Here is a 24,973-nt window from a genome sequence, read left to right as displayed (position 1 = left end):
ATTTTTTATGTATGAACGGTGGATGTACTGCCCGATTTAAACAATGATATTGCTGCCTCCGGAGTATACACACTTGGTTAACATTTATAACGATGTCACACTCATTTATGGATTGTTTGTAACATTTATTTTGTTGGAGTGATGCGAAATCCTAGAATGAATGTCTTTCCGCAAAAAGAATATTTTTAACATGAAAAGCACGGAAACATTTTAAAGAACCTTTGACATGAAGGTCTTTATCACCACAGAGAAAACAGAAGGTTGCATATTGTGACAATCATTGTCGGGAAAGCAGCCAGACTTCCCATACCAGTTATTCAGTGTCAATTAGCGACAGAACTTTCTGCATTAAGCGTTAACCAACCATTTTCTAACTTTATAAATTGCTAATTTCGGAAACTTAGCACTTGGACACTTAATTTGTCCATTTTGATGGAGGAGAAAAGACATTATGCAACCATGAAATTCTTATAAAAATGTTGTATTAACATCACATTAAAAGACGGTCGAGAATAATTTCTAGACCCGACAACGGGATATTCTGGCTACGTCTGTTTTGTTTAAATGAACGTTTACGGTTATAACATAATACAAACTTCCTAGAAAATTGATTGGATTTTAAAATTGAAAGGTTCTTTGTTCATTAAAACAATATCATGCTCAGGAATTTAATTTAGCTTTTGATATCAACATCTGAAATTATATTACCTTGAAATTTAAAATATTAAGATTTGCTGAATACTCATAAAATTTAACCGAACCCATGAAACACAGGTTTTGACAAAGAAAACATACACTTATCGTTAATACAATGAACATTTTAATAAACATTTGCTTAAATAATATATAAAATATTTGGACTCGAAACATACTGCGCTGACGCCATCATCTCCTTGCACCCCGTTGCATTATGGGGCGCTCTGGACGTTGCATGGAAGTTACGTTCTGCTAACTTGACATTTTGCATTGAGCAATGTATATATATATATATTACAACCATTATGTATATATTAGATGATTAGTAAAGCTCCAAGGACAATGAACAGATACACAGCATACAACTCACAGTACAAACTTTCACTGTCACTTCCACATCCCATACATACACTACGACTCTGATAACAATGAACTCAGCTGGCTTTAAAAATAACTCTAAAACCACCAATGTTCCCTAACTCAAAAAAAAAAAAAAAAAAAAATCCCAGAGATCATTATAGAATTTTCTAAATTAAGAAATTTTATTATTCACATAAACGTTAAGGAATTTTATCAAAGTAAGGGAAGTTGGTGAAATTGGTGTTAACCTCTAATTACAGTTGATAATTATATGGGCATCATACGGCCTTTGGGGGCCGCGGTGGCCGAGTGGTTAAGGTGTACCGACACTTTATCACTAGCCCTCCACCTCTGGGTTGCGAGTTCGAAGCCTACGTGGGGCACTGGCCGTAGGCCGGTGGTTTTTCTCCGGGTACTCCGGCTTTCCTCCATCTCCAAACCTGGCACGTACTTAAATAACTCTGGCTCTTAACAGGACGTTAAACAAAAACAAACCATAACCAAACCAAGGAGGTAAGATCAAGATATTTACATCAGTTTTTTTAAACTCGCGGTTAAGCCTGATGTTATTACTGTTAATAGTTATACTATGATATGGTTTCACAAAACGAAATTGTGTTTCTTTGGAATTAACGCTGAAATGTGATTAAAAGTATTCTTTTAAGAGGGAGATATTAATGATGATTTTTACAAGTACATCCAGACGTTTCAAACCAACTTTAACCAAATTTTAACTACATGAATCTAACGAAGCCGTAACGAATATATCCCTGTAATTATTAGAATTTATAATAAATTAGAGATAAAATCAGGGATTGTTTTTTTTAATGAGAATATAGTGTCAGATTAATCATTTGCCCGACACCTGCTAATAACTGGTAGGAGAATAACGTGTTATAAGTTTGAATATTTTAACCCACCAGTAAAAGAACAATTATCAAATCGAGTAAATGTTACGATTGTCAATGTACTCTGATCAGTATTTGCTTGTTCATAGAAATACATATTGTACATCAGCCAATAAAAATTACCCATACGCCCAACTTACAAAGCATAGATACTGCTTTGGTAACCTTGTAATATATTTGTGTACTTTTAAAATAGAATTATAAGCACTTTGATTTTCGTCTGTAGGATGTCTTCAGTTGCCAAGCTGAAATCCACTGAAACAGATTAAAAAGTGGGAAAATGTAAATAAAGTTATAACACTGGATGGAAATAACTTCGACATCTTTTTTTCAATATAAATTGAAAACCGCAAAATGGAAGACAATAATGGCTATTGTAGTTAACATGCCATTGTTATGTCGGCATTGTGTTTGGTACTGCAAAAGATTATTTTTACATAGAAAGTGTGTACATGTATGTACATTTATATTGTTAGAGAAAACAATGTATTGTGAGGTTTTATCAAACAAATATGGGCTGATAGATCTATCTCCAGCAAATGTTAATAAAAATAATTTTTAATGTGTATTACTTAATACATCTAAGCACTTACGTTATCTCAGGTTTGTGTTCTGACTGAACTAGGAGAGCGAATTTGGTGGTGTCACCGGGAGTGTTGAGATGAATGAGCAAGATATAACTTCCGGGGTCGAGCATGTAGTCGGCCTTGACGTTGCGCCCAGCTACAAACTTGCCATCGTCATTGTCCGTCATAAGAACGATGACACCAGGCTCCCGATAATTTAAGTTGATCCAACGATTCCCCATTGGCACATCAACATTACCGTCATCCTAAAAATCACGGAGAGACGTCAAGTGTACTCACAGCTCATGATCTAGTCGCTATGAGTTAAGGTTATCAGCTAGCCGAGAATACATCATTAGAGAAACAAATCTGCTTTCATTTCTTTATAAAATTGTAGGATGATAAATGCAGTTTTAGGCATCATATTTCCAACACAATATCCATTATGACCATCAGTGAAACTATTTGTTTCTCGTTCTTCTAAAAAGTGATATAATTTCAAATATTTTATTTACGTTTACAACATGCCTACTACCATGAAGTATCCTTCCAGTGTCTATTATCGCGAAAACAATAAAAGATGACCATCCACAGACGGTGGGCTAATTATGCATCTCGACACCATTAACGTCATGTCACTTACGTTAGTTACTCGGATACTTACTCTCCACATACGAATTCCAAGGGGAACCATTTCTGGTTTTTCATCTTGCAGCAACTGGAACCGGACAAACCCTATAACATGCCACCACGTGGGATAAATACCAACATAGAACATCTAAATAGTCAAAGTTAAGATCTGTACGCAAGACAGTACCACAAAAGTGAGTGTTACTAGGGGACAAAAGAAAAATCAGTTTGGTGGTGGTGGGGTGGGGGGGGGGGGGGGGGGGGTGGGGGGGGGGGGGGGGGGGGGAGGAGGGGTTACAAAAACCATGGTCAAACAATTGTTGATATATAAAAAAGGGAAGATTCAGCAACGCTCAAATGAACTTATTTAAATGCGGTAATACTGATACTGATTTCGGGAAAGCTATTCATGGCAATTTGACATGGGAAGAGTGTAATGGAAAACGCCGGAGTCTTAAAATCCATCATCGAAGATAACCACACGTGTATGTATGACTTTACAAATTGATACATAATGCTAGTATCCCGAACAAGTGGAACATTTATACATATCACATAAAACACGTTTATCTAATTGTTCATGTCATTAAATAATGTGTCAAAGAATAACATCCATAAACCCCTTTTCCACAATGGGATATTCGTTCCCTTTGGTATCCCTCCAATACACACGACACGGTACGATGGACTTTGCTTGCTTGACACGATTTTATTACTTCGAGCTGTTTTAATGAGGTTATCAATTGTGTTATGAGAAACATACCTCTCTCAGTGACTGTGACCCGGAATTGCGGGTTGATCCCCACGGTGACATGAGAAACTTGACCTCCAGCATTCACTCCCTCGATGATATTACCAGTCAGACACTGGGTGTGCACTACACAAAACGGCAATAAGAAAGTTTGACCTGATTACATGTAGATTAGAATGGTTAAACAACCTTACCTGTACAGTCTGGGATGTCTTAAACGTTTTAAGACATATGCATACGAAGGTGTGTTTTAAGCGTCTATTTTGAACACTTGATTTCAAGATAAGTAATTAAACTAAAAGAAACTGATTGTGTCAGAAAATACAGGTGCTCAAAACATAATTAACAAAAAACATTAATACAAAAATCATTCATTCAAACAAAATTGTCTACATTGTCTACACGTTTTGACCTATTGTATTCGCCGCGTTAGAAGTTGTTGCTGCTTGTAGTAGATGCGGGACCACATTATTTGATGACGCCATGAGCACACAACTCCACAGAATTCCCTCCTACACCTACACGTAAGGTTGTCTAACTTCTCTATCAGAATATATGATAATGTCAGAAATTTTCAACTGTTACCGTTGTTTATCGTCTTGACCGATGCCAATCATAATATTAGCAAGTATAGAAGTTGAAGGAACGGGAAATAATCTGATGAACTGTTCTTTAAATTTACTGTATTTCAATTCTTTAAAGTGGCCAAGTGAGACCTTCGACACTAATATTCAATTGATCACCGGAATCTAACGCGATATAGAACGTGATGGTATCATCCTATAGCGGAGACATAACCAATTAATGTAACAAAATTTGAAGAAGATTGGTAAATACATCAATACTGACGAATTTTAGAGAAATAACACGAACCGTTTCCCCACACTTACGTATATGGAGTGGATTTAAACATATTTTAACCCTTTGCTGTACTGACAAATATATTGAAGTTATAACATGACACTTTTTACTGTATTGACGAATATTGACGAGTAAATGTTCGAAACTTTTCACCATTCTGATCTATATTGGAGTAATTATATTGAACATTTCACTATACTGACACATGTTTAAATAACAACAAACATTTTTCTACAAGAGGCCGAAATGTAGGGTGATTACCTGGCATTTATTCATACTGACGTATGATGGAGAAAACAAATAAAACATTTCAACATATTCACCTAAATTAAAATCAGTACATTAAATGTAATGGAAGAACCTATTTACACTTACATCTGTCCCCTCTAACGGAGAGAGATTCTGGTAAGGAGTCCATGTCACATTGCATGTATTCTGCTCTGCTGTCGTGAGTAAGATTTCTGTAACACAATTAATAAAGTCAGTAGTCGGTAGTGTGTTCAGGTGGAAACCCAGACGGCGCATAATATCGAAATTATATTTAATCGACGTTAATTGTGAACATCTGGAGATCCAGAAACAATACACGTAAATGAAACCGGGTAAGGAAGGGCGTATACATCTCTGGACCGCACTGAGAAATTTCGCCTAAGTTTTTTGAGCGTGTAAAATATTATCAACTGAAAAAATAAAATCGATAAGAAATTAAAAACGTTATAAAAGACAAAAATCGAGCATTTCGTCATAGGAGCATTTTCAAATAAAAGTATTATTTACTTTATGACTTACTCAAACTCTTGTAATGGACCACTTGTAAAGACTCGCACAAGAAATTCCTTCTCATCTCCTGCACTTCCGGCGGATGGTATGATGATGTATTTCCCAGGCTGCACTAGATACCGGAAGGACCGTTGTTGAGAATTTTTATATGAATTGGTGTTTTTTCCAAGTTCATCTATTATGTACATATTTTCTGCGGATCCCAGCACCTGTCGAGGAACATGATTAAAGACTTGTTAATAATCAATCTCCAAACCCGAAAAATGTGAAACCCCCACAGTATCCTGTGTTATTTTAACTAAATAGTACTGTCTACGCTTTATTCTTCATGTAGCTGTTTCAGTGCAATAACCATTGAGGAAAGAAAAGAGTAATGGAATGGTGTCTCCATTTTATTTAGATCTCCAACAAAATGTCCACTGTTAACAAAACCGTAACTACGTAATAATTAATGAAAAAAAAGCCAAAATAAAGATTCAGACGAATACTATTATGTACAATAGAATAAAGATGTTTCACCATATTAGTCTTTAAGATGTGAATTGAAATGTTTATTAACCTTGTAAACGTCACAACGAATCTGCAGCATGTCTTTCCGTCTGTATTCCGTCCGCTGTATAATTTGCACAACCAAAGGCACATCGCCGTTCTCGACGGCAGCTAAAGATATCAAAAGCTTTCTCATTATCTACTCTGTAACTGTTATACATTTATTAAAATGGTCGGTGATTATCAACCGGAGAACGATACATGCTCATATTTTACAAACCTCGAATTGTTGAATAATTATTTCATCACATAATGTTCGACACACTGAAAAGTCCATCTAGTTTGCGTCGGATGAATAATAAAATTGATGTTTGAAACAGATTATCAATTAAGTTTCCCCAAGCGATGTTAGTGTTTTAATATTGGAATTATATTTATTATTGTATACTAGTACATGTATTTGTGTCCATCAAGGATCAGAAATGTATATATAATTATTAATTCGTTTTTATTAACAGAGTTACCGTTCGTTCAATTAAACTTTATACCTGTATCATTAACTTCTATGAGATATCGTGGATTCTGCATCTTGTTCCTAAATCCTGCGGCGGTGTCGTCCCGCCAGTCACCATATAAACACGTGACGTACTCTGAAACATGACGTCACGAGATACAAAAATTCTAAATGTCGTGTTCGAGATTGAAGAACCCAAAACTATTCTTTTTGCAGAAGATCACAGGATACTGACATAATAGCGAAACCCGCATTATAACTAAAAATCGATAAAACGAAGATAACATACGAATAAAAAACAGTTTTGCAATGAGACGCTTGAAAAACATACACGGAGAGTGAGACTTTATAGATAATGTTGGTAAATACAGTGTTAATTTTATGAATAAATAACTTTCATTTTATTTATCTAGCATATATCATTTCGTCCAAAGAGTGATATCCCTTACTGAGCGTGTCTTCACTTCCGTCCCTGTCGAAGTCAGGTGTGATGCTACAAATCGTCACTTGGTTAAAGCACTGCATAAAATCCTCCATAGAAATGTAGAACTCCCCGTCGTCCTTATTGGCACGCGGAACTATGCCCTCCGAAACTGACAACCATTCGGAACTCCTTTTTGAACACAAAAACAATTACGTCAGATATTCACCATACCCCAAACATGTAACAACCAACCAAGTAGTCGTCTATCAAGGCATTTGATCAGAATGTTGATAGACTTACCCGTCACTCCATGCACCTTTCCACTCGCCTTCACCCCACGGGTTTCGTACCCGAACCAAAAGAGTGTCATTAGCCTGAAGCGACAATTTTTATTTGATAAAAAAGAGTCGAACAACAATACATTTGAAATACATTGTAGGACACAACATGATGTGACTGAAACCATACCTCATCTTACAGAAAACGAATTTAACTTGAACACTGTCGTCACATAATGCATGTACAAGGACGGTTTAAGAATCTAAAAACATTTTTTTTCTAGTTTTCTTCTCGTTAAGTTATCCATATTTCAATTTGATGTCGACAATTCACAATTATTTAACAGTAGTAATTAACTGAGGATATACCAATATTTTCATTTCTTTAAATTTTTGTAGAAGTTTCTTTTTTTCTCAATTCATTTATTTATTGTTCTTAAAAGAATTAAGAGAATTATTCTTCTCCAGATTCATTAGATTTGATAATGTTGAAGTATTATATGAATAATATGATATGAAATAAAACAAGTATATGGTACCATCTACCAATATAATAGAATTGTATAAGATAACATTCAACATAACTTACCATGGCCGTTCCTGTCAGTGTATACTCATGGTTTCCAATCAGTCCGTTGAAACCATTGAAATTGCCCTTTCATGAAAAATAAGATATTCATACTTTGATCAAGAACACTGTTAAGGACGATTCCTTAAAACAGTTGTGAGTTTGTATAGCAGAAAGCACTATCAAGCCCGTTTTGTTCAAAGCTTGATCAAAATTTTGACTGTGTTATATATTTTCTCAAACAATTACTGTCGAATAATATGTTTTTTTAATCAGTTTTTTTTTTCTGTTCTGGGCGATTGTCGGTTTCTACATATACAGTTTAGAATAGGAATTTCAATAATAGAGCTCTGATGGTCTTAGATTCGATTGTATGCTTGAACATCATATATGAATTGAAATGAATGCTGAGAGGAGTATATAGGAGACAATAAACGAAATGAAATAAGTTTCAGTATCGTGTCCGAAAGTAACATGCAAATTTATGCATAGTATGTTCTCAGATTCATAGCATATTTACCGGAACTGCGCACGCCACCATTGCACCAGAGCGGTGAGCGTTCGTCAAGCGAACATATATTTCATAAGGAGTAACCTCCCCTGTTGTAAGATCTACTTCTTCCGGAACACCAGACGTAAGTGCAACGAAGGAGGCTGCACTCTGGCCTCCAGTTATGGCTTCGTAGCTCCCGTAACATCTGTTGACGAGAACCACAATAATCACATATGTTTTAATATTCGATATACCAGCATTGGTATGCATGAACACTACAGCAATTCCAGGGATCAAGTTCAATTTATTCCGACTCATCCTCATCAGTTTATTCAATTAGTTGGATATGTTCATATTAGCGGGTCAGAGTATCGTTGAACATTGTATATATGCTGAAGTTTATCCGATTTGAAAACTGTACAATCTTTCGAAAACGCACTTTTTGCTTGACAACAAAAACACACATCTTTGAAAGCTTCAAAACATTTTTCAATCGTTGTTTTTGATTAAGATACCAACTAGTGAATCTCAATTCTAAAACAAAACTGATTTAAGGGTTGGAAGCCATGCTTTAGTTTTATACTGCTACGAAAAATGGCAGTGATGATATGGCTGGACACCCGAAAATTGTGACAGCCTTCTCTAACAGGGCAAAAGCGCAACAAAAGCCTTTCTTCGTGAGGAAAACATAAAATATCATGACAAACACTCTTCAACAAGAGGACCAAGACCGACGAACCCCTTCATTCAATAAGTAACCTTCTGTAGCAGACCAGGACTGTATCAACCTGGCAGACGACACTCTTCATGAAGAACTAGCATAGCATAGCATAGCATAGCATACAAATATTCAGATCTTTTCGAGTAAAAATGCTAAGACCGAAAAAAATTGTCTCCAAATCCCAAGAAAACGTTCTCTTCCAGAATTTAAATTCATAACCAATGAAAAATTAATATGGCACTTCTAGGAAACACGAATAAAACGTTCTTCAAGAGGGAAATAAACCCTTTGAAAAATATCTACATACATAGAAGACCAACTCAGACAAAAACCTTTTCCAGAAATACATACAAACGTGACAAAAACTGTTCCCAACAGAAAATCAACACCGACGAAAACTTTCTCCTCCAAGAAAACCTTATGCATTACATATTCAGTGATGAATTCAGATGCTTCTGCAGCACGAATATCAACACAAACAAGGAGACTGCATCTGTGTGGGTTTGAATTTTAGGTCGCTGCACTCTCCATTCCTATGTCGTTAATATATTCTCTATTTAGGATAAACCAACATTTTGAAAATACATTCGCTACCAAAACAGTCTTTATTTAGCGTCTCTTTCAGGGAAACCAACACTTATATGCCAAATATTTTCTCTTTCTGTATGACTAAACTTTCCTTGCAAACATCTTCGTGATCACAACAATAACTTTCTCGTTCAATACAATTACTACTTAATTAACAAATATCGTCCTTGCAAGACAAATACCTTCTTTAGCAGGACAATCAAAACTCACCTAGCGAATGCTTTTTCGAGAAGGGCGACCCACATCTCGTTTTCGTCCGTGTCTGAGTGTGCCCCGTACACAGAATTGCCGTACACGATTGGTAGATAGTCGTCAATGTACACGTCCTCCCATACACCATAGCGCCAAAACCGGCAGTGAAACACGCCGTCATATTCGGGGCTCCCCACGAGGTAAGCGTCCGAAGGAATTACCTGTTCCAGAGAAAACGATTATATGTCTTATGAGAAATCATTGTACCTGGTTCAAATGCAATTCTTCTTACGCTACAAACAAAACAACATAATAATCAATCAAAATACTTAAGTTTATCAGACGTTTGATCACATTTGATGTGAGGTCAAATGTCAACAGAAAGTAGATGCGATCATACATCATTACATATACTATTAGTAGTACCTATATCAAAGATCATATCAAAAGAAACCATGTTTTAATACAGGAAGATCGGTTTAACCAGGAAAAACATGATTTGATCTGAAAGAATTATTGATTTTTTTTTTTTTATTCGCTTGCTTTGAAATAAAAAAAAAATCAATCTGTTTTGAAAATTTCGGAGACGTCAATATAAAAGAATTTATTGTTTAGATAGAAATCTCTGTTCAATCTAGAAACGTTTTTTAAGCTTTCCTTCGGAAATTCCAGAAAATCACGCTAACCAAAATATCGGTACTACTTGTATAGCCGTTCTATCTTAACCAGATTGTATATATGTACTAACCTGTCTTAGGAGATTTGGTTTGTCGGCTATATTGGTTACCATAGCGAGGAACCAACAGGTACCAATTGATCTTTGGCCTATGTCATATTTGGAAGTACCATCTGAAAACAGTACCGGCTTGTCCCGGATATCCTGAGATAATAACAGAAAATGAAACATGTTTCAACTTTGACCTTCGCGCTTTGTCGCAAGATGGTAGTATATTGTAGGAATTATCGTTTCTTTCTAAAATATAAAAATGAAAGACAACATTTCAAATTTGCGTTTACGCCTTTTAAGCGTCAGGTATCAAACATTTTCTATCTTAGAAACATTTTATAATTATCATTAAAACTGGCATAATATAAACTGGTTAATATCATATCTCTATACACAGGCTTAAATTAGAATATTTGTCTGTCAGGAACCATATCACATAGCAATAAGATAACATATACAAACTATAATCGGCTTTATACCGTTTAGTACGATAAACAGCATTATATATAAACACACATTAGAACTCTTTTTGAACCAAGTAAATATATTTCTACCACAAAACGCAGTGTTTTCTCATTCTCTGCCCATTGCATAAACGTGCTGACTGTTGGATAAATGACATACCAGTCTTTTGATTGGTTGAAATTTTGGCTTTTAACACGAACTACTTTTTTCTAGCGTGCGTTGTGTCACGTGGCATTTTGTTTACGCTATCAGGTATGATTTTGACGTCATAATACCCTGGTTCTTGGCTAATAGTACACTGTTATTGATAATAAATCTGTCACGGTGTCTAGAACTGTTACGTTCTCTCCGCTCTTTGTAAATATCATCCTATAACAGCTTCTCCGATTCTTTCGTTGATTGTGATATTGATGGCTTTACTGCCACAAAAATGCATTTCTGATACTATTTAGAGGTCCTATATACGGCGGCACATTTACAATAAACTTTAATAACAAGTTCTTCTTTCGGTATTGTTCCGGAGCAATATGGTCTTAAACTCCACAGCGACGATGATTAGTTGACTTTTTGGTGGGAAGCAGAGATGCAGTGTAATCATTTGTAGGTATATAATATAACTATTGAACACTCATGGTTAATAATACTTACAGTAGGTCGTTTCCATTCTATATCCCTGCCTTGTGGGTCGGGTTTAGGTAGCGCAACCTCCAATGGGAACTCATCATCAGTATACAAACCGGAAATGACGAAAGGGCGGCGCTCAACATCAAAGTCCGTAGGTTTAGACCGGAAATCAACATGGACTTCAAATGTATTTAAGTGAGTCCGCTTGTACTCTGTTCCAAAGTGAAGCCCGGGAGTGGGAAGGGGCGTGGGGTCAATGGGTGGTATCACAGTAGGGGGTGGAGTTGGCTCTCGTGAAGGGGGTAAATCTGTAGGCGGAGGAGGTGTTGGATCTGGAGGGGGCGGTGTTGGATCTCGAGGGGGCGGAGTTGGGTCTCGAGGTGGTGGTGTGGGATCTCGTGGGGGTGGAGGTGTTGGATCCCGCGGGGGTGGAGTCGGGTCCCGTGGGGTGGAGTCGGGTCCCGTGGGGGTGGAGTCGGGTCACGAGGAGGTGTTGGGTCTGGTGGCGGCGGGGTAGGTTCTCGTGGCGGCGGGGTGGGGTCCCTTGGGGGCGGGGTGGGATCCCGTGGGTGGGGAGGATTCGGGCTTGCAGGATCGGGTGCAGGTTTTGGAGCATTCAAGTCGTCAAAATCATCACTATCTCTACCAGAACATTTAGAAAACAGGCTTCCCATGACTTCTCGGTCTTAGTTGACTCACTGAAATTTAAATAGAAAAAAAGTGTTATAAGGTAGTATAGCATTACATGTCACATTCTCAAAACATGCATCATCACTGAAAACCGCACAGAAAGACACCGAGCATGTACAATAGCATGTCCCTAATCTAATATAGTGCTGTATAATCAACACCAGGATGTATTTATGGGAACAGTAAAAAATATACTGGAGTCACACTCACGTTAGTTCTCATACACTGTAATATACCAACAAACACAGGGACTTGAGGATTAGTTAAGTCTACATGTATTTGAACTCCCCCTAGCACATTTTCATACGTTTTGGGGGGCTAGATTAAAATTCGGTAATACAGCATAATGAACACCGGGGGAGTCATTTTTACCGAATTTTAATCCAGCCCCCCAAAATGTCTGGAAATGTGCTATACACACAAGGGGAGGTCCAAATAAATGTAGACGGTAACTAATTCTCAAGTCCCTGTGCCAACAAAACAGCCAAGCTAGGCGTCTTGGAATTGAAAAACACACAACATGTCAAGAAATCATACGTAATATTGACTGAAAGTTTCCAACGAAATCACAGGGACTTAGCACAAAAGCCAGACCCGCGACACATATATTACATATATTTATATCTTAGTGTAACTTGGCTTGGGAATCTGTGACAAGTCCCTAGGTATGAAATACTAGAACGTAATACATGTAAGTCATCCAGAAAAAACCCAACATGACCGTTGAAACATCGTCGCAGCGCAAATCACATAATTAGATAACAGTAGACAGCTGTTTGTGGCATTATTTGATCCATAGAAGTTAGGTTTTGTCAATAACTCTGGATGAATTGAATCCATAAATTTCCTCTCTTTTCAGGGGTGACATATGTGGATTGTCAATGGAGTCGTTTATAGCAGACGACATTTTCCCCGTAACACAGGAAACTCGACACCATATCTAAATTCATGGACATATACATTTCATTCGTCTCGGGAAAATCTGAATCCTTACTAGGAAATCTTGATATGATACCGATAATGAAACAGATCACAATATATACAGTGGAAATGATATAGCGTGTACACACAGTGGTTGGTCTTCGTATGATCAGTTTAACAATTAATGAATAATCAACTTTAAACCAAACACTCACTTGATTTTTCAATTTTTAGTTGCAATGATTATTGTAATTTGTATTAAACTTAAATGGCAATACGAAAAAATAAATGACAAGGCTAGTAAGTGTTTTGAACACTAATGGTTGTCACAATATTATCTGAATACAATGTACGTTAGAGAACGTGCGGTCCTCCACTGTAAACAAGGACAAGATGGACATGTACGGAAATGATGAGTCATTTCAGAAGTGGAGTAAATCATTGTCCGTGTTACCGGGGTTGTCCGATTGGTGATGAAACCAGTTAAGTTAATTTGTTGTAAAACGTCTCCGGTAAACATGCTTTTACTTGTGTGGTTATAATCTATCCTGTTCTGTTATAACACTCAACACACAAGATTTGGTTTGTTTTGTTAAATGTCCTATTTAACAGCCAGGGCCATTTAAGGACGTGCCAGGTTTTGGAGGTAGAGGAAGGCCGGTGTACCCGGAGAAAAACCACCGGCCTACAGTCAGTACCTGGCAACTGCCCCACGTAGGTTTCGAACTGGCAACCCAGAGGTGGAAGGCAAGTGACGAAGTTTCTGGACACTCGGCAACCGCGACCCCTAATGGATGTCCTATTAATTTGAACATAACGTCGGGTAACGTGTAGCCTGCTCTTTAAGTCTGAATAATCCTTGTAAAATTATGACATTGTATATATTAATTGCTTTCGAAGCTGTGACATTCATATTGACAGTGGATAACATTTACAATATTTTTTTAATGAATAGACGTTTCCAAAATAAACTATAAACAAGCTGCACTTTACAATTGAAGTATATATGAAATAAGATACTTCACATATCGCTTTGCTAATATGAAACCTCAAATGACGTTAAAATGCAAAACCTTCAATTCAGAGAAGTAAATGAAGTAATAAATGTGGTCGGAAGATTAGATCTTGAAAATTGCGTCGTGCCGATTTTCCAGGTGACAAAAGGCACGTTACGTGTAATGAGACCTAAGCACTTTCGTAAGACATGCCGTTTTTTTAGCGGAGCTCCTTTAAATTTTCTTCGTGTAGTACGTTGGACTAATAAGGTTTTTTGACAATAGATTTTCTATTTTCTAGCTTTTGTATCAGTATGAATACCAGTCATTAAAACATGCAGTGTCGGTATCGGAACAATAAGAAAATTGGAGGTCGAAGCTCGGTATTGAAACAGGCAGGATTTAAAAAGCATCGATACACACTCATTACAGTTAAGCAATTATGTTCTAAAAAATCTTTCAGGTCGAGCAATTTTTTTTTTATGTATCCGTCTTGAATATCATAGACACCAAAAATTCGAAAATGGTTTGAAAAAGTCGCCTCATATGTTAATACGTCGAATCGATTCATTCCTGTTTTTTATGGAAACGCGGCGCTAAATTTTATGCAGGTAGTCCGTCTTACTAAGCTAGGAAAAACGGGAAAAAAACTGTGTTGAACAGAGATCAGCTGTACATAGATGGTGTACTATATAAGGGCCCGGATGTTCAGCCCATGGCCAGTCAGCATACGCCCACTCAACAACCGCGCTCGAAACGTAGACGGGTGATTTCAAATCAGCATGAATAGGGACGCGCCGGAGGGCAAAATATAGACACTAGTTTGGTTTCAAACGAGCCGATTAATACATATGGTGGTGGTGGAAAAAGTAACTATAATGCATGTACAATACAAATACTGTCGTTAAATGTTTGTGGCTTAGTGAGAAAAGCTCAATATCCTGAGTTTCGTGAATTTGTAAATAGTTTTGATATTTTATGTCTCTGTGAATCCAAAACTGATGATTTAGATGTCATTGATTTGCCATGTTTTAAAACTGTAATGAAAAATAGGGCAAAGTTTAAAAAAGTGAAGTCGGGTGGTATAGTTATAGCATATAAATATGACTTGGAAGATTATGTCTATGAAGTACAAAGTGATAGTCAATACGTAAGCTGGTTTAGGTTAGATGGCGCGAAGTTACAAAGTGATGATGATTTTTTATTTGGAATGGTTTATGTCCCACCCGAGAATTCTACATACTGTATTGGTGATCCATATTTGGAAATTGAAACTGAATACTTGAGGTTATCAGCTAATTACAAAAATGTGTGTTTGTTAGGAGATTTTAATGCAAGAACTGCGAGCTCTGTAGATTTTATTGATTACAATGAAATAGACGATAGAGATCAATTAACAACTGAAATCCTAAATGAAGCTACATACATGAATGTATTTGAAAATTCCGGTTTTGCTAAGAACAGAAAAAGTCAGGACTTACACAAAAATAATTTTGGGAATCGACTATTGGATTTTTGTAAATATAATGACATTTTTATCTGTAATGGTAGAGTTGGTCGTGATAGAGATATAGGTAAGTGCACCTGTAAAAGTTCTAGCGTTGTCGATTATGTCATATGTTCCTCTGAGCTCCTAAAACGCATACGTGACTTTGATGTTTTAGATTTTAGCCCTCTTATGTCAGATGCACATTGTCCCCTAACTCTTACTATAGGTGGTATGGCCAATACAGTTACCAATGATAACATTAATACACATGATACAACAGATTATACTGAACGTATTAAAAACTGGGAGACTGAGAAAATCCAACATTTTATTGAGAATATAAACGATGACAAAATTCAGAATATTATTGATACAATTAACCAATGCAGTAATACGAACGACCTAGATGTCAATACACTTATGGCAGACTGTAGTGATGTGCTTGTAAGTGCTGCTAAGTCAACTTTTGGTATATACAAATATAACCATACTAATATATGTAAAAAGCCAAAATCAAATTCTAAACCCTGGTTTGACGGTGAATGTAAGGCGGCCAGGAAGTTATTCCGACGCCATAAAGGTATGTACAGACGTCACAAAAATGATTATTTCTTCAATAAATATAAAGAATCAGAAAAATCTTACAAACATACAATGGATAAAAGTATTAATAAATTCAGAAGAGACCTCCGTCGTAAGTTGAAAGATATGAAAAGTAGTAATGCACGGGATTACTGGAAACTACTTAAAAGTTCTAATAGTACACATAAAAACAAAAAAGGTAACATATCGATTGACACGCTTTTTAATTTCTTTAAAACCTTAAATGTTGGAGTAGATGATAACATGTTTGATAATAATGATATTGATATGGGTCCTGTAAATAATGTATTAAATAGTAATATAACCAGAGAGGAGGTGGAACATGCTATTAAGCTACTGAAAAACAATAAGGCTTGCTCGGATGATCTCATCATTAATGAATATATTAAATATTCGTCCTCTAAAATGATTGATCTCTATGTTATATTATTTGATGTTATTTTTAGCACAGGGAAAATCCCTGAAAGCTGGCTTCGAGGCTCTATTGTACCTATTTATAAAAATAAGGGTTCTCCCTCAGACCCTAAAAATTATAGGCCGATTACTATTGTAAGTTGCATCGGCAAACTATTCACAAGTATTTTAAATGCAAGACTATTAAAGTATTCCGACGAAGTTAATCTAATATGTGAAAACCAAGCTGGATTTCGCAAGAAGTATTCAACTATAGATAATATTTTTGTGCTGTATTCCCTAATTAGTCTTACTAATATGATGAAAAAGAAGCTGTACTGTATTTTCATTGATTTTGAAAAGGCCTTTGACAAAGTTTGGAGAAATGGTCTGTGGAACAAAATGTTGTTAAATCATATAAATGGCAAAATGTATACAATTATTTACAATATGTATCAAGGTATTAAATCTAACATATCATTTAATGGTCAGAATTCTGCATTCTTCGCATGCAATAATGGATTGAGGCAAGGGGAAAACTTGTCTCCTTTTTTATTTAGTTTATATTTGAATGACCTTGAGGAGTTTATGACTAGAAATAATGTTACCGGTTTACAGTGCCTGACAAACCAACTTGAAGTTGATTTACATATGTATATTAAACTATTTATTTTGTTGTATGCTGACGATACAATCTTATTTTCTGACACCCCAGAAGACCTGCAAATGCAGCTAAATGTTTTTAGTGAATATTGTAAAATATGGAGACTGAAAGTTAACAGTGAGAAAACAAAATGTATGATATTCAGTAAAGGTCGTCTAAATAACAGATTACAATTCAAATTTGATACTGAAGACATAGAAATTGTCCAAAGTTTTTCATACCTGGGCACTGTTTTTTCACGCACAGGTTCTTTTAATGAAGCTAAAAATTACAATGTTAAAAAAGCAACAATTGCTATGTATGATGTTTTAAAGAAAGGAAGGTTATATAACCTATCTGTTCAGTGTATATATGATCTGTATGATAAAATTGTAAAACCTATATTGTTATACGGATGTGAGATTTGGGGTTTTACAAATCTACAAGTCATTGAGAGAGCGCACTTAAAGTTTTGTAAGTTATTATTAGGGGTCAAACGAAGTACACCAACGTCTATGGTTTATGGTGAACTTGGAGCTTATCCTTTGAATATCTCAGTTAAGACGAGAATGTTGACCTATTGGTCTCAATTGATTAATTCAAAAGAAAACAAACTAAATGTAATAACTTATAAACTGTTATGTCTAAACCAATACCGTAATAATAATGTTCCCTATATACGTTATATACAACAATTATTAGATGAATGTGGTATTAGCTATGTGTGGAATATCCAGTATATCCAGGAATTAGATACTTCTTGGATAAAGTCATATGTAAAACAAACACTCCATGATCAGTTTATACAGCAGTGGGATAATGATGTATTTAATTCTTCTAAGTCTGGTTGTTACAGAATTTTTAAAAACAAATTTGGTTTTGAATGCTATCTAGACGTTCTTACAGATAAAGAAAGAAATACTTTTTGTAAGTTCAGAACTACAAATCATAGACTGATTATTGAAACTGGAAGGTGGAATAATATTGAACGCCACGAAAGAATATGTACTTTTTGTAATAGTCAACAAATAGGAGATGAATTCCATTATCTGCTAGAATGCCAGTCATTAGCTGCGCATAGAAAATTATATCTAAATAAATATTATTATACAAGGCCGAACATATTAAAATTTAGAGATCTTATGAACTCAAACCACGTAAATACATTGAAAAAACTCTGTAAATTCATTAGTATTATCTTTAGCAATGTGTCCTCCATAGCATGATGTTACACGTAACGATATGGTTAAATATCAGATGTTTTGATAAACTAATTGATACAGTCTGCGTGTGCATACTTTATACACTGGCTGAACAACTGTATATAACTTTTGTATTGTGTAAATATGTTTTCTCTGTACTGTTATGTATGGTTAAAGAGAAATAAATTGAATTGAATTGAATTGTACTAAGGATTTTTAATGTAAGGTATTACTAAAGACAGCGAAGCGTAAAATATAGGTCATAGCGACCTATACTTGATACATTTTATGTAGTAGACAAATCTAAATATAGTTGAATGACTGATTGACTTCTGGTTATCGAGCAACGGAGTCCGGCCCAATGCAATGTGTCCTGACTAGTGTGCTATACTTGTGAGATAATAGCATGGTTATTTTTCAGGTTTGATTATTTGTGTGACTTAGAATTATCCCATGCTACATCTTACGACAAAGCAACTCAAGAGAAGAAACTTTTAGCATCTACAGCAAATTTTTGGTGATGTTAAGAAATGTCATGTCCAAACAAACAGTGTGGCATAGTGACATGACTATTTTTGTGCAATTTTAATTGTAGATATTTTTTCGAGTTTGAAATTCAACATCATTCGTCTATATATGGATGCCCCTTAATACGGCGGCAGCTGTTTGATAAATTTTGTGGTTGGTTTTAACTCGTGTGTCTACTTAATATTCGTAAAGATAAAACTCATGTAAATAGAACACACTGAAATTCACTATCTTTTATTCCCTTTCCTTAACTCATCAGAGTCAGCGATGTATTAAGCTAATTTCCATAATGATTCACACCTGACCGTATTTCGCATCCACAACAACAGGTAAGGTAATATCAAAAGGAATATATCATTATCGTAACATGATTTAATATTCTTTATAAAACTGTGTCAGCAGCGTTCTCGTTAGATTCAAATGATATATGTATATACATACGATTAGCCCCGAGGTGTACCGAACATGATAGAGGAATGTATGGCATGTGGTCAGTCTATTGTATATAACCTCCTACACGCCACGTGACCTTGTTCGAGGGAGTTGTAATTAGGTTAAGGAAGAGAATAAACGCTCTATTTTATCTCTAGCGAAAAAGAGTTAAGATGACTTGGGATTGCTGAAAAATACTGTAGCAGTTACCGGTATCTCAGAAAAATTATTATCATTTTATTACAACAACAACAACAAAAACAACAACAACAACAACAATGAAATTAGATTGAATTTTAATCGATAACAAGAACCGATTAACTGCGCTACTGTTCGAAATATCTGATCGTTTCAATATAAATACTAGAAATGCAGTTAAAACTTCTAAAAAAATGAAATTAAAAAATACGCGAATACAGAAGAAACACAATTACAGTGCATTTAGTAAATAGCAGAGATTGGACTGTTTACTGAATCACCTATCAATATTTCATTTATATTCTTGACTACGTATTGCATTGGCACGAATACAAGGATTAATGGAAGGTTCTTTTGATCTTCTCTGATTAACTTCCCTATAAGATAGGTGAACTTCACCTCGGATGGCGCGCTTTCCTTCATCTGTATTACGACACTTATGATATGGGTGGTTGCATGAAAGAGGTTGTGGCGAAAAACATATAGATACAATTGATAGCCTTAGTTTCGTAAATCACTTCGTATTCATCTGACACTGTAAAACCTTTTGATCCTTGTATGAGGAACGTTTGAGAATAATTGATTTATCTACCTGTAATTTTTAAGTGTACAACTTTAAAACAGGAGTTTTTCGTTTATTATGAAACAAATGTAAAATTATCATTTATCAAGTAAATCACTGGTTTATCATATATATGATATTTCGTACAAAACAGCAAAAATAAACATGAAACTGACATATGACACTGTCAAAGCGTTACTGGAGAGAAAATTAATATCAGCTTTTAGCTTGTTTTCAAATTCATTATACACTGCTTAAAAATGCTTGTTGTTGCAAAACTATCCGAAATTAAAAAAAACTATTTAAAATATAAACTCAAATAGCTTGTTTCTAGATCCAATGTACAATTTGCAATGTATATGTACACTTGTATTGAATATAAATAAATACTGTTTAAACTAACAACTGTGTCACCACATACGATGTAAGCTGTGAATCTCGTATAAATCGACGTGCATTTGCAAAACACAAAAAATATGTACACCTACTACACAAAATTGCCCTCTATTCGTCAGATTGTTTTTCACAGAATAACTATCCATATCTTACTCAGTCGGGCCTGTATGTCAGTGGATACTTGAGTACAGCTCCATCAACTTCCTCATTAATACGCTATATAACAGTTATTTGGGTTAAGGGAAACACTGCCAACTCTCCCCCGCTGTTAACAGAAATTGGAAAGTTATTTTCCCGTTTAGTGAATTGCAATGCACTCTCTATCATAGCAAAGACAATAGAAATCGCTACCCTTTGGGGGTACAGCCCGGTAGCACAGAAAATGTTAAATGTTTACATAATATATCAGCATCTATAATATACAGGTCCTTTAACGAAATCTTTTCAACGGATACCAATAATTTATGGATAGAGAGAGATTCTGAACATATAGCACAGTTCGCTAGTGAGACGATCGATCTTCATTAAAAAATGTTTTTCACTTTCAGACGGATTTATACCGTTGGAGCTTAAGTTAGGGTATTATAAATAACAAGGGTCTGTTCGAATTAAATAGATTTCGATTTATGACAGGATACACACAAGTACGTGCTGTTGAATTGGCCGGTTAGGAAAACACACTAATTATATATATAGTATGCATAACTTATAAGGATGACTGCCCACTGTTCCCAGACAGCCGATAACATCGTCTGCTTGGATACTTTATAGTTGCATATTAAATTGGTAATGTCCTTGCCGGGTGTGTATACTATCTGCTTCCATGCTAAAGCATCAAAATCGGAAACAAACATTTTTATAACTGTACATTAAACGCATCCTGGCGGAGTTAGTCTGTGAGATGGGAGTTGATGAGAAATGAGATGGGTGATCATAATTGTACGTGGGAGTCTAACACAGAGGAACCGGTACCCTAACATGTATCTCCCGCTGACAAAAGGTGTAGATCAACCACTTACCTGGATATACCACACAGTGGTACGGTGTGTGGGATGTATTTCCGGTTTACAAGTCTACAGAGACCAACTCATGTGTGCACTGCACGTGTGTGCACGTGTTTCCGTGTTTCTGTAAAGAAGATGAGCACAGCTGGTGTTTGCTTGTACGTATGTGGCCCCGTGGAAAAAAGTATGTGTCCTTGTACATGTGTACAGAGAGACGCGTACAGGTGTGTCGATGTGTATACATATACACACACATACCACCTAACCGCTCGGGTGTAACAACAATATTTTTGTATCGACAGCAGATACACAAGTTCTCACACACCAGACAGGGATCAGTACATGTAGATCAGACGACCAACGCTCTAGTCCTTACTCGAGACTCCGGAGTTCTCTATAAAATAATATCCGTACTGTGTAAGCAATTAATGATTGGCAGTTCATGCAGCTATAACGGTCATCAGGACTGACCACTGGAAATAGCCCGAGTGTTCTCTGGCCCTGTCACCATGTCTGTCTGGTGTAGGAAATGGTGACAGGGCCAGAGAAAACTCGGGCTATACTGGAAATTGAAAGTAGATTAAATAGAGATTAATGTAACCAGGCCATGAAAAACATCATCATACTATATCTGTCAAATGTTTCGCTGTGTTTGACAGTTCGATAGTTTACTTAATTTTAGCTTGAACGTCCTATAGGTATACTTCAAAGGCGAGGAGATATTAAAATACAGGTAATAATTAGAAATCGTGTATGTTTGGCGAACTCCTAAATACGATAATTGGTCAAACATTTTCGCCCCTGAAATACCTTCATTTACCTTTTATAAGCATTTTATTGATGCTGCTTTATCGAATAATCTGTACGGTATGTTGACATGTAATTAGTCCTGATTGAAGGAATGGAACGGTATCAATTTATTCAGATTTCTTGTATCAGTCACTTCCTCTTTGGAACTAAAATTTATTATTGTTTCCCTTGGTATAGAGGTACTCCAAAAACCTGGCACGTCCTTAAATGACCCTGGCTGTTAATAGGACGTTAAACAAAAACAAACCAAAGTGTTTGTCACTCCCTCTCGAGATAGATCTTTGGTTTTTGAATGCGTCTAGTGAGAGCTCTACATTTTCGGCAACTTAAATACCTGGATAATCACCTGTTTAATCGTTTGAGTCTAAACAACACCTAAATACAATATCCGTAGATAATTGGGCCATTCAAGGTGGCATTTGTAGTGCCATCATATTGAAATGGCTATGCAGCCAAATGGCTATCACATTATACAGACACAGCCGTCAAACGGACCGTCCAGCTTAGAGATAATTACACATACGTACCATATACTTACTATTTCCCAATCACGTATGTGCATATGAAATGTGATAGATAGTGCTGATGTCATTAATTACTTTTCCCAATTAAAAAAATCTGAACTCAAAATATAGTATAAACTATATATGCTTTGTTTTTTCGCTATCTTATGGATAGACTTAATTGAGCGAAATATCTGTGGATATACTCGCTCGAGAGAATCATCTAGCTGTGGATAGACTCATTTGAGCGAATGGGAAATACGAAGTTCAACAGGTTGACTAACAAACAAAGAGTTAGAAAGGAAGAAAAAAATAAAGAAACCAAATTGCAATACATGTAAGTCCGGCTGATTTCATTCAGTTGTTGATATGCATCCAGGTAGAGGGCACAAAAGCAAATCCCCAACTAGTCATTATAAATGAAGACGGAGGCCCTCCTCCTCCTCCTCCTCCTCCTCCTCCTTTTTCTTCTTCTTCTTCTTGGTTTTTTTTCGTGACGGAATCCAAAAGAGCAAAGACTTGGACTTTAACAGGGATGCTCCTAATGATGCATTATCCTTGTTTTCTGACATGAGAAAGTTCAACATAAGGAAGAGCCCGCAATGGATGGAGTGCAGGGTGCTTTTGTTTGTTCCTGGGGTTTTGCGTCCTTGCAATATGCAAGGTCATATGAGGACGAGTGTCTAGGGGAAACCAGAAATTAAGGTCATATGAGGACGGTTGTCTAAGGGAACACCAGAAACCAAGGTCATATGAGGACGGGTGTCTAGGGGAACACCAGAAACCAAGGGGTGTCTAGGGGAACACCAGAAACCAAGGTCATATGAGGACGGTTGTCTAGGGGAACACCAGAAACCAAGGTCATATGAAGACAGTTGTCTAGGGGAACACCAGAAACCAATGTCATATGAGGACGGTTGTCTAGCGGAACACCAGAAACCAAGGTCATATGAAGACGGTTGTCTAGGGGAACACCAGAAACCAAGGTCATATGAGGACGTTTGTCTAGGGGAATACCAACAACAGGAGATCCATTGTGACCTATTCATTGTCCATTTCTGGGATACGAAAAAAGAGCACCGCGTTCAACCGCCACCAAAGATCAAGATATGGTCAAGGTCATATTACTGGGTTCCTGCATGGTGGACGACATTTACATGACGATAACTCATGTTGTGAAGATGGAATCCTTTAACGCTATTATCTTGTCTGTTTCTTAATTCTGCGGAAATCTATTTACACTCATGCTGGGGTCTGTGAGTTGCCTTGAGGATCGATTGGGCAAAACTAACATCATATCAATTTAACACATGCAGTTCGAAGCAACCGAGAAGGCAATTTCACTTAATTATCATGTTGCAGACGTACTGACATACCATTCCGTCCTGTCCATATCCGGACACTGATGTCCGCGATTCTTCTTAAATTTAATTCACCAGGTCAATTTATCTCAATTTGTATTCTCCTGTCTCTTGATAAGAAATATGAGCCTTACACACATTAAGTCACATTTAAGCAGAAATTAAAAACTAATTTCAAAAAAGTATTTTTCACAAGATAAACTTGCTGTTTTGTAAGAGTTATTTCCCTTACTCCCTAGTCTTTTATCGCTAGTTAACGTTATACAGTAATTGATTCAGAAATTACATAAAACAATCGTGAACATATCGATTTGAATAACACGTGAATGTTTAATAACAATTAACACCGATGAGAAAAGCCCTAATGACTATCGATCACATCTGTAAGCGATTTACCTGTCACGAAACCAAGCTAACAAAACTGTCTATTTTAATGCACAATATTGCTTCTCATTAAAGCGCTACGGTCTGTTGGCAACAGAGCCGGTCTCGCTAATCCATGAAAAGATGGCCGACCACGTTTTGTTGTAGTGTTGCCATGGCGGATATAAACATGCTATGGACAAAGCCGCACACTTAGTGAAGACGTAGTACACACATACACACAC

The 24,973-nt window shown here is 36.3% G+C and overlaps 1 protein-coding gene across 1 annotated transcript; it reads right to left on the bottom strand.

Moving 5' to 3' along the window:
• Positions 1-802: 802 nt before the first annotated feature.
• Positions 803-12,115, bottom strand: LOC117343341 (calpain-5-like; the record flags this gene model as incomplete). The annotated part of the gene is made up of 15 exons (XM_033905681.1): positions 803-2,219; positions 2,558-2,796; positions 3,195-3,265; positions 3,924-4,037; positions 5,148-5,233; positions 5,562-5,761; positions 6,112-6,212; positions 6,590-6,691; positions 7,005-7,168; positions 7,280-7,353; positions 7,847-7,912; positions 8,346-8,523; positions 9,838-10,040; positions 10,568-10,699; positions 11,660-12,115. Coding segments are annotated over 15 exons (2,208 nt in total), but the record flags the coding sequence as incomplete, so codon positions are not given.
• Between the last annotated feature and the right edge of the window lie 12,858 nt (positions 12,116-24,973).

This window comes from Pecten maximus, chromosome 15, assembly GCF_902652985.1.
Source record: "Pecten maximus chromosome 15, xPecMax1.1, whole genome shotgun sequence".
Taxonomy (NCBI): Eukaryota; Metazoa; Mollusca; class Bivalvia; order Pectinida; family Pectinidae; genus Pecten; species Pecten maximus.
Note: the sequence above shows the minus strand (reverse complement) of the source record. Positions and strands in the feature narration are given on the sequence as shown.